Below are 13360 nucleotides of genomic sequence, written 5' to 3'. Positions count from 1 at the left end.
ATATTTTGTATTATTCTTCCGTAGCACGTTATCACAAAACGAGCGGCTCAAAGCACGCCTCATTTATGAACTCAGTTCTGTAGGTCAGGAGTCGACGAGAGCTGGGCTGGGTTCTCTGCTGAGGCTATCACAAGGCTGCGGTGAAGGTAATGGCCAGGCTGGGCTTCTCTGGGGGCTTTGGGAAGGATTTGCTTCCCAGCTCATTCACCTTGTTAGCAGAATGCAGTCCCTCACGGGTGTGGGACTGAGGAGTCTGTTTCCTCGTGGACTGTTAACAGGGGCCACTCACTGCTCCCAGAGGGGCCACCCACGTCATGTCTCATGTGGTCCCTCCATCAGCAGTAATAGCTGGGTCAAATCCTTCTCACACTTTGAACCTTTGTGATGTTCATTACACCCCACCCCCCCGGATAATCCAGGATGAGCTCCCTGTCTGAAGGTGCACCTGCCGTAGAAACGCCAACGTAATCATGAGAAGTGATTTCTCATCACATTCCCAGGTTTGAGAATTTAGTGAGGACATCTTCGGGGCGGCGGGGAGGGGGGCAGTTCTGGAAATTCTGCCTGCTGGATGTTCCTGTCCATTTGCTAAGCACCACTGGTTGCAGACTAGATGGTAAATTAGAAGGAGTGACTTCTCAGTACGTTAACAATCCCTCCTCCACTTGGCTTACGTGGTCTCTCCAGGGGTGACACAGTGGCCCACACCACGGTCACTGTTGTCCCATAGTGCACAGCTAAGTGCCCACTGGAAGGATGTGAGCAGGAGAAGATGGCCCATTCCGCCATTTTCACATCTAAATATTAGTTGTTGGGAAACCGTTGCTCTTTGAGTGCCTGGTCCCAGGGTGGGCAACTTTGAGCTCTTGTCTCTATGTGAAATTGAGCTCTTCTCAGAAAATACACTGTGGTTGTCACGGCAGGAGTCAAAGGCAAGGAAATGGACCAACATGATGTTTGTCAAACTCCTCCAGTTGGCGAGTGTCACTGGACCATAGCATAACCCTTCCCTACAGAGTTCTCCAAGCGCACTCACTTGGCAGACAACTGAGGGAACACGCTGATGGAAAAGGTCAGTTAGGAGTTTAAAACCACTGAGTGGAGCACACACTGGAGCTTGGTCGCTTCCTTTGAAGGTCCTCTCCCCGCTCTCTGACTCCATCCTGGCCGAGAAGACGGTGATCGTCCTGGATGACCGCGTCACCATCGCCGACCTGGGCGTGCAGCTGGTGGCTGGCTTGTCTCTTGCCCTGAAGCCTCACAGAACGGACAAAAGAGCCATTGTCTCGATGGTGGCTGCCCAGGACGTTCTCCGAGCCCCGCAGCAGGTGGGATCCCAGAGTCCTTTTGTCCCGGTCGTTTGAGACCACTTCCCTCCCCCGCGCATCTGCAGAGGGCATCAGTTGAAGCTAGGATGGGTGGTCCGTGAAGCTCCTTCCTGCTTCTTATCCAGATGGCCCTGCCTTTTTTCGAGAAAAATACCAGCGACTTAGATACGTTTTCCTCATTCATGGTTTTATACGTCAACCATGCGTCCATACTCCACTCGCTTTGCAGCAGCCTTATCTGTGCTTGGCACACTCTGCTGTCCCGTGACCATAGGATCACAGGTTTTTCCATTTGCCAAAGCAGGTGGTTTTGATACTTGGAAATTCCACGTCAGCTGCTTGAACACGCGTGGCTGATGGGCCCCAAATCGCTACCGTTTATGGTCATTGCGAACTCTGAAGCTCTCCTCCATCTTTAAACTCATAACGAGTGTTTATAAAGACACCAGGGTGCTGTGCCTTTCCGGTGAGCTCCTTCCCATAAGGCATCTTTCCCCAGGCTCCTTACCCAGTGCGCGTTTCGCTTCATCAGCACTGGCTTCCTAATAAAGAATGTTCAAAGCGATATTATCTGGAGCAGTAGCCTGATTAGTTGCACCTGATCTTGATTCAGATAAATTGCCTGATCTTTCGAAATGTTTTTTAGAAAGGTCAAAGTCAACTTCTGTTGTGCGGCATGCAATAAATTAATATGCACCTTAATGCATTCATTAAAGTATATTATTTGCTTCGCATATCAGTGGAGCAGTAGTATGTTATTGATGTCAGTTCAAGGCATGCCAGGAACAGTTCAAGATTTAAACCATAGAAGTTTATTTTTCTCCATCTGTATATTTAAATGATATTATATAGGAAGTCGTATTTATGTTTGCAATTTGAAGGAACCTGATTATAACATAATGCTTTGGTTTCATTTTTCTTAGGAAGCAATAGTCAGTTCTTGGATTTTGTTCAGTGATGGTTCGGTGACACCATTAGACATTTATGATCCCAAGGATTTTTCAGTTACTGTGTCCTCATTGGATGAAATGGTGGTGTCTGTCCAGGCAAACCTTCAGTCCAAGTGGCCGGTTGTGGTTGCACAGGGTGAAGGGCAAGGTCCCTTGATTAAATTAGAGATGATGATTAGCGAACCCTGTCAGAAGACCAAGAGGAAGAGTGTTCTTGCCGTGGGTAAAGGAAACGTCAAGGTCAAATTTGAACCAAATGTTGATGAGCACCTAGGAGGCACCAACGATATCGAGGGCATCAGTCGGGAATACAAAGACCACTTCAGTAATTCCATACAGCGTGAAGGAAACCAGGAGAGAGCGGTTCAGGAGTGGTTCCAACATGGCGCCTCTGTTGGCCAAGAGGAACGTAGCAACAAAAGCACAACCCCACAGTACCCCCTGGAAGGAAAGGATAAGAAGTTGCTCAAGAGTGGTGGTCCAGACTCCTTCACAAGCTTCCCCACTCAAGGGAAGTTACCAGAACCCAATAATCCCAGTGACCTTACAGTGACCTCAAGGGGGTTAACTGACTTGGAGATCGGCATGTACGCTCTGCTCTGTGTCTTCTGCTTGGCCATTTTGGTCTTCTTAATCAACTGTGTGGCATTTGCTTGGAAATACAGACACAAAAGGTTCGCTGTGAGCGAACAAGGCAACATCCCCCATTCCCATGACTGGGTCTGGCTTGGGAATGAAGTAGAACTTCTGGAAAACCCCGTGGACATCACCCTCCCGTCGGAGGAGTGCACAACCATGATAGACAGGGGGCTGCAGTTCGAGGAGAGGAACTTCCTTCTCAACGGCGGCTCCCAGAAGACTTTCCATAGTCAACTACTCAGACCCTCTGACTATGTCTATGACAAAGACATTAAAAGTGAGCCTATAAACCCATCGGGCCCAAAGAGGAAGAGAGTCAAGTTTACTTCCTACACCACCATCCTCCCGGAGGACGGTGGCCCATACACCAACTCCATCCTGTTTGACAGTGAGGATAACATCAAGTGGGTCTGTCAGGACACCGGGCTGGGGGGCCCCCGGGACCTTAGAGACTATATGGAAAGGCTGCAAGACCAGATGTGAACTCCTTTCTTACGTTTGTATTCACCTTTATGCCTTCTGTTTTTTGAACGGTGGAGCAGTGAGTTTGTTCAGCAATAGGGGGTGATTTAACAAAGGTTAACTTGTGGAGGTCTGGGAGGGATCCCTTTCTGAGCAGGTGTCAGAGGCCCGGAGAGCTACAGCAGCTGGGTGATAAGCCGGGAAATGTCTCTAAAGCGGCCACACATAGATCCTGGAGAAGTTCTAAGACAACAGTAGTATCTGCAGCCTGATACTAGCTCAGTTCAAATACAATAAACCTGACCCCACAGACGTTGTTAGTCATCTCGCGACAAACGGCCGTGTGGATTTAGAAAAGGCTTGGGTGTTGATTTTTCTATTCCTAGAACTTTTAAAGCACAGTGGACACTCCTTGCCCTTGGCCCGAGATTGGACGTACGCGAAAGATGCCGAATGTAGCCGCCCTTATTTGTTATGAGCGCTGCTCGTTATTTTTATATACATTTGCACCTGCACCTGGTTTCCTTTGGCCTCTGGAATTCTTTTTGAAACATGAAGAAAAGCAGTTGTGGTCTTCTCTCTGAGATGTTTGATTTACACATGAGTTTGAGTCGCTGACGTTTGCCGCGTCCGTGCAGGACGTCAGGTGTCCTCCAGTTTTCCACACTCCTTACCTAAGGGGCCATATCTGAGAAACTTATCCTCACAATGTCCTTCCTTCTCTTGGTTGTGAAGCTTCCTTGTATCAGGACTGGGGACATGGGGTTTTACACAAAATATTAATATACCGTGAGGGAGGGCCATCTCTTTACAGTTTTCTATATGAAGCTTAAAAACTTTGGTGAACACTTGTCAACCACATTTATTTTGTATCTTCTGCCTGTGGAAGATTCACGGGGAATCCCTGGAGTGCATTTCTGAGGGCTTTAGAAAAGACCCTGAAATAGTTTGTCATTATACTGGTGCTTTCTGGTCAACGCAATGTGTTATCCAAATGGAAATCAAAATCTTAAACTAATATACACAGAAAGGAAATTGCATGGGAAATGCATTCAGATTAAACTTCCATTTTACTGGAACAACCACCACAACAATTTGAAAGTAGAGTGATGTCTCCACTTAGCAATATGTAGAAATCCTTCCGTACAATGACCCCCAACCCTTACCCCCCAAAACCCATCAGTCGCAACTCTGGCAGAGATAAAACCTATACAGGGTGTGCTCTGATGGAGAAAAGCAATGGGTTTGCCCCCAAACAGCATAAAATAAACGGCCGTTCAAGAGTTTAAGCGGTTATGCTGAAAAAACCATAGCTATTGGAAAGTCAAAGTGGCAATAGGAAAAAAAAAGCATGGCCCCCTGCATAATTTTTAAATACAAAAATATTTTTCAAGGAATTGCATGAACGGCTTCAAGCAAAGCAAGAATTTCAGGTTAGATTAGAATTTCTCACACTCACAAGAACATTCTACTGAGATGGGATAGAGGTGAAGACGGACAGTGCACTAGGCCACCAATTCCGAGCTTTCTGGTGCCACTTACGTCCCTAGGAAATAGAAATTTAAAGTCCAGGGCAGCAAAGGCGTGGGGAAGCGGTTTCTTGACTCCTCATGACTGCTGAGCAAGCTGTTAGAATGAGAGGCGTTCGGTTGTTGTTGGGAAGCGTTCCGTGCGTGGGGGGCAGGACAGCCCAGCCTCCTCTGACCTGTGCCTCCTGCCCACAGCACTGCGGTGGGTTTGTAAACCGTGCATACGTTACCAGGGACGTGGACCTGATATTGAGAGGCCAGTGTTCAGTTGATCTTGTGTTTAAGTTGGGGGTTGAGGAGTGAAGCTGGTAAAGTTGCAAAAAAATCTTTCAACTCGGTGGGTGAACGAAGCCAGGAGACCCAGGCGTTAGCTTCAGAGGGAGTTTGCAAAGAGATGGCTGACGTCTGGCAGGAAGGGCACCTCAGGGAGCCCGGGGAGACTGTCACCAGGGGTTCGAGGCAGGGGAGGTGGCTCAGAGCTAGCCGGGGAGGCCAAAAGGAAGTTCACACGCTAATGCAGCATAGCTGTCGAAATGAGCCCCACTCCTTCTGTAAGACGTTCTCAATTTTCTCTCCCTTTGGATCTTCAGCAAAATCCCCAAAATAATGGGGATTTCATGTCTGAAACGGAGGACATTCAGCTGGTATAGGGAGCCTCCCGCACATTCTCACACAGCAGGCTGCCCCCGCTGGTGCAGTGAGGCTCTGGCAGGGGGGTGATCTGGAAAGGAAGGAGGACGTTACCATTGCCATGATTAGCGTTACTGACAAGCTTGCAAATCAGAGCATTCCCTGGGGTCTGAGCCTTTGATGTGGGCAGAGCGCAAACTCTGGGGCACTAGAACATAGAACGCGTCAGAGTTCTCAGGAGTCGGGAGCTGTCCGCGGTCCTGAAGATGCCTCCCGTGGGTGATCCAGGCTCTCTGCACAGTCTCCTTTGTCCGTTTCCGTTCAAATTCAGTTCAACGTGAAAGTCGAATGGAAGGTCATGGAGGAGGGGTCCCTCTTACCACACAGCACACGCTCACACGCACGCACACATACATACGTACATGAGTGTGTTGGTAGTGAAGAGCCAGAGAGAACAGTATGTAGCAGGAACCAGCATGGTCCGCGGTCCCCCGATTTGCCACGGGCATCATTCCGCTATCCGGGATTTCAGTGAAGTTCTTTTTGTTCTAAATATCTCCCGCTGACCAGCAGCCGTGGATTATACCTGCCTGATTTCCAATAGATCATTTAAAATGAATAGGAACTATGCCTCTACATATCTAAACTTAGATGGGGAACAGACCTAAATCATGAAACCTTGAAATACAGTTCCCTGGGGACCTGCATGTGCCTGGATTTTCCAGGTTTTTATAGCTGACATATCCAACTGATCGGTGTAATAACCTGAACAGAACAGCATTGATAAAGTCCCTTCCTCTCCCCAAGAAGCGAATGCTTAGACCTCCCTCCGACCCCCGAGGCGGACACCAGCAAGCCTTGGGACACAGGCTGGGAACTTCGCGGGTCACAGGGAGGGCGGCCCAGGCACCCTCGAGGACCGGGCCACCTAGAACGGGGGAGGGTGAGACCAGTGTTCCCAGCGGCCAGATGTGCTGCTCTCCACGCCACACCCAGGGATTGAGGAGCGGCTGCCGCAAGACAGAAGCACGGTGTGAGCACACGGGGTTGCATCGGAGGGAAAGCCAGAGACACGTCAAGTTTCCCTGAAGGGCGCCACCCAGCAAACCTCGGGACACTCTGCACGTGCCAGCAGAGGACTAACTGACTTCCTAACTGTTTTGTGTTGCGCCCTGGCCAGGGTAAGCTCCCAGACTTAAACTCCAGGCAGAGCGTTTCTGTGTATGAACGTTAATGCAGGGAAAACACGGATTAATTTCTGTACCATTGCCACATCCGTAGACAGGTACCTTGTACTTCGCTGATTTTTAAGTTTTAGGAAGTCTGCCTTTGTGCATTTTGTTGTTTGCACCCTCTTCTCACCCTTTTAGAAAGGCGTCTTCCCATGGTGGGGTGTTGGGACCAGCCAAGGCTCTGTCAGAGAACTAAGCAGTCCCCCTTCAACGACCACACAGAGTGGTTGCACCTGCTTCCTCCATATCACCAGGACCATTGTGTTTTCTACTCGGATCATCTCACAAACGGCTTCAATCCTTCATGCTCGTCTCTGTAAATGACACGACAGATGGTTTATAAACTCACTAGCCGTCTCCTCCGTCAACAGTATACATGTGTGATGTACCGAGTATCACCTGTTATGTGAAGGAACGGACGGGATGGGTGGTGGAAAGGCTATGCTAAGATACGGAAAGCAGATATTTTTGTATGTAACAGAGGCAGTTCCCCGGGGTGCTGAGAAGTGCGCAGGAATAAATACATTTTATAATAAAAGCATGCAATGCTGTAGCTTTTAAATGTACAGACATCCCTGCTCAAAAATATCCAAACCGATGGTGGGGAAAACACCGGGCCTAACCTCCCGCGGGGCGCTGGTTAGGACCGCTGCCTGGAGAGGGCATAGCTCATGGTGGCATCACGGGTGGAATCTGCTAGAAGATTTTGATCTTACTCTTCATTACTTCTGGATTTTTTTCCTCTTTTTTTTTTTCCTGAAAATACTTCAGATAAAAGTGACTACATTTTCCAGCATAAAGGTATATTCTAACCACAGGGTAACTCATCATTTTTAACGTGAAAATAAACACTTAAACATTCTTCGGTTGTTTCCTTATTTTATGCACATATTCCCTCTTCAATTTCAGCCTCTGTATGAATTCACTCTTCTCATATATATTTTTTCTTCTTAGCCAGAGATTTTTAATACATTTGATACAGCAATAAATGGAAACCAAAAGAAAATGTTTCTTAAAAGTTGCAAACAGCTTTTACCTTTGGAAAGCTTCTCATTTGTTTTCCCAGCTGGGGGACACTTATTCCGGGATATCTTAGAAGGTGGGCTTGTGGCGCTCACGTCCCTGTCGAGGGCCACGCCATCTTGGAGTCAGTGCTGACGTGCAGGATGCAGTGGCCCCTGACCTCAGTCTCCCTTCTGGTCTTCCCTTGTCAATGGCTCCCTTGTGTGTATGTGTTTGGGGCTGGGTGCTGAGGGTCCAGAACGGGCAGAGCTCTAGAGACATAAGAAAAACACAAGACTGTCAGGCTCCTGCTTGGGAGGTTGACGTAAGCATTTCAGCTGACTGCTGGCCAGGCATTGCCGAGCCCCCGAAGTTCCTCAGTTGGCATGTGTGTCCTTCCCGACACTGCCAGCATCATGTTTGGTATTTTGGCAAATGTCGTCCCTTGCATTCAGGAGGAGGGGATACCACTCTGGCAGTAACTTGACACGTCACGATAAATGCCCTCTAAATGGGCTCTGCAGACATCATTTTGAGGCACTGGGTATACACATGGGGTTGGCTTGTGAAATCGAATCTGTGGAGTAGCAGGCATCCGATGCGCCCAGGTGCTCTCCCAGGTGTGGAGGATTTTCCATGTTCTGGGCAAATGTTTCTCACCGACCCCCTCCTCCTAGACCTCATCCTTGGAACATGGGAGGACGGAGCCACGGACCCCGCAGGCTCTCCCCTGGTCCCAAAGTGCATGCATACAGTTAGTACAGTTGGCTTCTAAAAGAGAAGGAAAAAAGAAAAAGGAGCTTGAAATGAGGTTCATAAAGGGACTTTTGAGCGTGTGCAAAATGCAAATGCTGCGTTTCAAGTTTTGGGGGTATTGGACTCCTGAATGCCTAATTTAATTTCTTTATGGTTTGACACAATTTAGATTGGTTCTAGAAAGCTGTTTGCTTTTAGAAATGTGAAAAAGTACAAGAAAGTGCAGAAGCATTGTAACCAGAGTTAGTGTTTATAGACACTTCTATGACTCAAGGTGAGCAGGACACTGTCACTTTCCAGATGGGAAATAACAGTTCAAGTCCAATAGGACAATGGCCCTCCCCACCCAGGCCAAGAAAGTGATCACGCCGTCCAAACTGGACAATCTTTAAGTTCCATGAGATGCCTTCATGATTTCTTTGGCTTTAATTCTTGCCCTCAGTCAGTTGTTGAAGATGAAACCATTTAATTTTATCTTGGGGGTTGAAATCTCTTTAGAACCTGGAGAAGCCAAGAGACAGGTGGTCTTTTTATGCATCTACCACTGCCCGTTGGGACAAGCACTTTACAAACAGAGAGATGGATGTTGCTTTGGAATTCGGGGTCCATGTGATACTGACTGCTCTATTTGAAAATATTACTTCTCTAGGATGGATTAAATCACTGTTGACCTGACTCTTCTTTTTTTTTCTTCCTTTGGCCAAAGAGCATGCACCATTATAAGGTTGGAGCTGAAATAATCTGCTACTTTATGATTACCTCCTTTGTAGGAATCTGACTTGCTAAATAACACCGATGCCAGTGTAGACACTGCCTGTATAATGTAGTTTCTTCACTTAGAGATGCTTCCTTGGAGAGTGTGCCTTTTTTTTTTTTTCTTTGTCATAACCACTGTAGGATCTCTGTTTTATCTGGGTACATTCCCACATAGGGCAAACATACTGTAATCCCATGGATATTTTAGGCTGACATGGGGCACCCATCAGGCACTGGTAAGCACACCCTTCCAAGTACTCACCACTGTAGCCCACTCTTCTAGCTGTGCATTTCTACTGGCACATTTGTAAACTTGTGTGGGACCTTTGACTGTCTCAGTTGGTCTGGTGCAGTAACTTGCTTACCACTGCCAGTTCACATCCCCAAAGATGCCAAGACTCACCAAAAGGGAGAGACCAAAGTGCTTCCTCTTGGCACAGACCACCGAGTGGGTGACTTTCCCCATAGCTGTCGTCTACTGGGAGCCTTATTTTGAACACCAATTTAAAATTCAATGCAGATTCCAGGAACAAATCTGTTGCCCACCCCCGCCCCAGCCCCCCCCCCCCCATGACAGTTGATGTTCTAGGCATCATCGTGGGTTGAAACAAATGCCAAAACGATGAAGGTCAGGAGTGGAGAATGAAGGAATAAGTGATCACCCCAGTTGGCTGTAAGACAAATGTGAATGACAGTGGGGATCATACAGCAGATCTGTGGTCTTGCGGGGGGTGGGGGGATCATGTCTGTCTCCCTGTGGCAAACAATTCTTACAATGCTGCTTACCTACAACATGTGTCTAAAGAGCATGCTGTTTGCTCACAATTACCTGTCAGTTGCCCAATTCCAGACCCTTCTCAGGCAGGAGGATCTGATCTGGGCCGCAGAGCGCAGTGAGTGGCCAGACCCACACAGCTCACTTCCGGGTGGCTTCCGGGCAACAGCGGGGATATTTTGTCTGGCATTTGAATAAAAAAGGTGTTATCCCCTACTTTCTATCTTTCTGAGCTGGGTTCTTCTTGCCTGGGACACGCCCAATATTATAAACAGAGCATGCTGTGATAACATTGTGCTTCTATATACTTTTTTGGTTGTATAATGTCTTTCTCATATTACGGTTTTCAGTATGATCTGTTGTATATGTTTCTCAGTATATTTAACATATCTGTAAAGGCACTTCCAAACATTTTGAAAATGAAGAAATAAAACGTGTTGGATGATTCCTTGTTATAGTAAAACAATCAATTGGTAGGTTCCAGGAAATTACCTCATCTTCAAATAGGTGTTCAAAGGAGAGGGTATTAAGAAGACGTTACGTCTGGCATAGAGGCAGCTAGCTGTGTCTTCAGGGTCTTGAGGATGGCTGTTGGCCATGACCTTGAGAATTAGAGAAAAGAATGCCCTATTTACTGATAAGAACAGATACTACACTTGATCTTAGCCAAAAGGCCGAGAAGCGATGAGAAGAATGCCCTATTTAAATATGAGAGCAAGATTCCAAGGGAAAGAGGCTTGCTCTGTGCCCTGGGGGAAGTATTCTGTCTAAAGTGCGTGTTGAAATAGCTCCGTTGGGGTGCCTGGGTGACTCAGTCAGTTAAACGTCCAACTTTAGCTCAGGTCATGGTCTCCCGGTTCATGGGTTTGAGCCCCACATCATGGTCTGGGCTGACAGCTCAGAGCCTGGAGCCTGCTTCGGATTCTGTCTCCCTCTCTCTCTCTCTCTGCCCCTCCCTCACTCGTGCTCTGTCTCTTTCTCTCAAAAATAAACATTAAAAAAATGTTAAAAAAAAAAAAAAGAAATAGCTCCATTAAGAAGGTCTGTGAGTTTCTGTAGTTAAGACATGCGAATTCAGTTCCTGGAGAAAGCCAAGAAAAGCCCATATTTCCTTAAAGCTTACAAAGGTCAATTTTAATGAAAGAAAAAACTTTACTAAGATGTGTCTCTGTAAGCCAGGGGAAAGTGAGTTCTACTTACACTAAGTTGAGCCCCAGGAAAACTAACTTAGGCCTCAAAAATTCCAGTTCATATTCATAGTCTTGGGATGTGTTGCATTTAACTCCAGAACCGCTAAAACATTTCCATACCTTGGGTTTCCACCGCTCTGCAAAGTTTAAGAAAGGGACCCCTTGGGGCGCCTGGGTGGCGCAGTCGGTTAAGCGTCCGACTTCAGCCAGGTCACGATCTCGCGGTCTGGGAGTTCGAGCCCCGCGTCAGGCTCTGGGCTGATGGCTCAGAGCCTGGAGCCTGTTTCCGATTCTGTGTCTCCCTCTCTCTCTGCCCCTCCCCCGTTCATGCTCTGTCTCTCTCTGTCCCAAAAATAAATAAACGTTGAAAAAAAAAAAAAAAAAGAAAGGGACCCCATCACACCACACCCACGCCCTCTACAGACAGTTGGCTTCAAGGGCTAGGTTGCCTGAATTAAAGTCGGCCGGGCTAAGTCTGTGTCAAAAAGCAGCTTTAGCAAAGCAAGTGCCTAGTGTCAGACTGGCTACCTCAGGGTCTGTGACAACCGTGGGCCAACACCAGTGCTCCCAGTTCACTGTGATAGTTCGAGGAGTCTGTGACAGCTTCGTAACCAGGGGCGTGATCAGCACTACTCTAGACGTTCAGAGGTCTCTACAAAACTCCCTTTCCTTCCTGAAAAAGGCAACAGCTATAAAGAGAGAATGGCTGGGCAACACGTTGCACCTGTTCTGTGCCTTGATCCTCCTTTATATGAGAACAGAACTCAAGAAGGCAGCGTCACCAAGACATTGGAAGCCACTTTGGGGCGAGATCAATCTGCGCGAAGAAACACCAGGTGAGTTTCCAGGGTGGATTGGACTGACCTGCGTGGGAAGGAGAATCCTGCTTGGTGCCACAGGTCATTAGGGGTCGGGGTGTTGAAAGTGGATATTTTTGTATTCTAAGTTTTTTTTTTCATGGTGCTTGCCCTAAAAATACTTCGCATGAACTTGAATGTTGTGTATCCAGATATCCTTGTTTTAACTCTGCAAGATTCATAATGGATAGCATTGACGTTGACACTCTAATAGCATTATTTTTTCATAAACCGTACAGGGGAGCTTATACTTCTAATTTTTCTTAACCTACTAACATGTTCCGACTGTCTTTGACCTAGGAGCTCTCCGGTGGCCCTTTTCAGCAGGAATCAGAATGTGCATTTGGATTGTACAGGTTGTGAGTGGGTAATGTTCCTGTCCGTGTGCACTAGGAAGGCAGTCAGGGGTAGAAAGTGAGGGTGTGGGGAGGGAGGGCAGGCAGCACGATCACTGTTCATTGTGGCTCCACGTGGGTCAGATCTGCCCATGGGGGAGATTCCTTCCTGTTCATTTGGGAAAGGTTAGCCCTTGGAGCTCGTTTGAGGGCATGATACATCAAGGATGTCTAAACTAATGACGTCTTTTGTCCTAAACTTTACCTTCTTCTCAGGGAGGTTCTGAACTGCCTGCCCTTCCTTCCGCGATCTGAAATCCAGGTCTGACCTTGGGAGACCTGTGCGAGCCCTATGGCAGTCCTCACCCCATCCCCAGACTAAAATACAAAGAGAAAACCGCCAAATTCAAAACGGCTACAGAAAGCCAATATTATGTCAACTTCACTCACTGTTAAGTACAGAAGCCGTAGAAAGTCTGTGGCTTTTGGAAACAATTCACAGGTGAGACTTTCTAACTTGCCAAGAATTTCCAAATGCATACAGTGATCACCACGAGATGGTAACCGATTATAAGTAAGGAGTTAGGTAAATCCAGAGATTTTCAGAGGCACAATAATTTCATTAAAGAATTCTATTTCCTATTTACGTGTGGTTGTATTATAAATGTTTGATCTGCTTTGCAGTAGGACCTCTAGATGCAGGGGCATTTGAGGGTCTCCAGGGGCCTTGAGAGATCCCTGGTTCCAGGGACTGCCAAGGAATTTTTCTCATCCTGGTGATGAGATGTGTGTCTGGAGAAGGCCTGAGCCACAGCAGACCTCTTAGTAAATTCTGGAAACACGAATATGTTCACCTTACATTTTATTTGCCTTTTTGTAACAGTGAGTCTGGGATTGGAAGATTATGAAATACTTTCCA

The 13360-nt window shown here is 47.3% G+C and overlaps 1 protein-coding gene and 1 pseudogene across 2 annotated transcripts in view; one reads left to right on the top strand and one right to left on the bottom strand.

Annotated features, from left to right (window-relative positions):
• LOC112870147 (transmembrane protein 132B) overlaps nucleotides 1-7632 on the top strand; it is a 369365-nt gene extending 361733 nt beyond the window's left edge. For both annotated transcript variants that reach the window (XM_086681441.1, XM_086681442.1), the window contains exons 8-9: nucleotides 1137-1328; nucleotides 2252-7632. In XM_086681441.1, coding sequence (XP_086537567.1) covers nucleotides 1137-1328; nucleotides 2252-3400 — 1341 coding nt within the window. In that variant the 3' untranslated portion in view covers nucleotides 3401-7632. The remainder of the gene's footprint in view (nucleotides 1-1136; nucleotides 1329-2251) is intronic.
• Nucleotides 7633-10638: 3006 nt separating this feature from the next.
• Nucleotides 10639-10745, bottom strand: LOC112870551 (U2 spliceosomal RNA; annotated as a pseudogene).
• Nucleotides 10746-13360: the final 2615 nt, after the last annotated feature.

This window comes from Puma concolor, chromosome D3 (genome assembly GCF_028749965.1).
Source record: "Puma concolor isolate L17-30 chromosome D3, mPumCon1.1.hap2, whole genome shotgun sequence".
NCBI lineage: Eukaryota > Metazoa > Chordata > Mammalia > Carnivora > Felidae > Puma > Puma concolor.
This window is presented reverse-complemented; position numbering and strand designations above follow the sequence as displayed.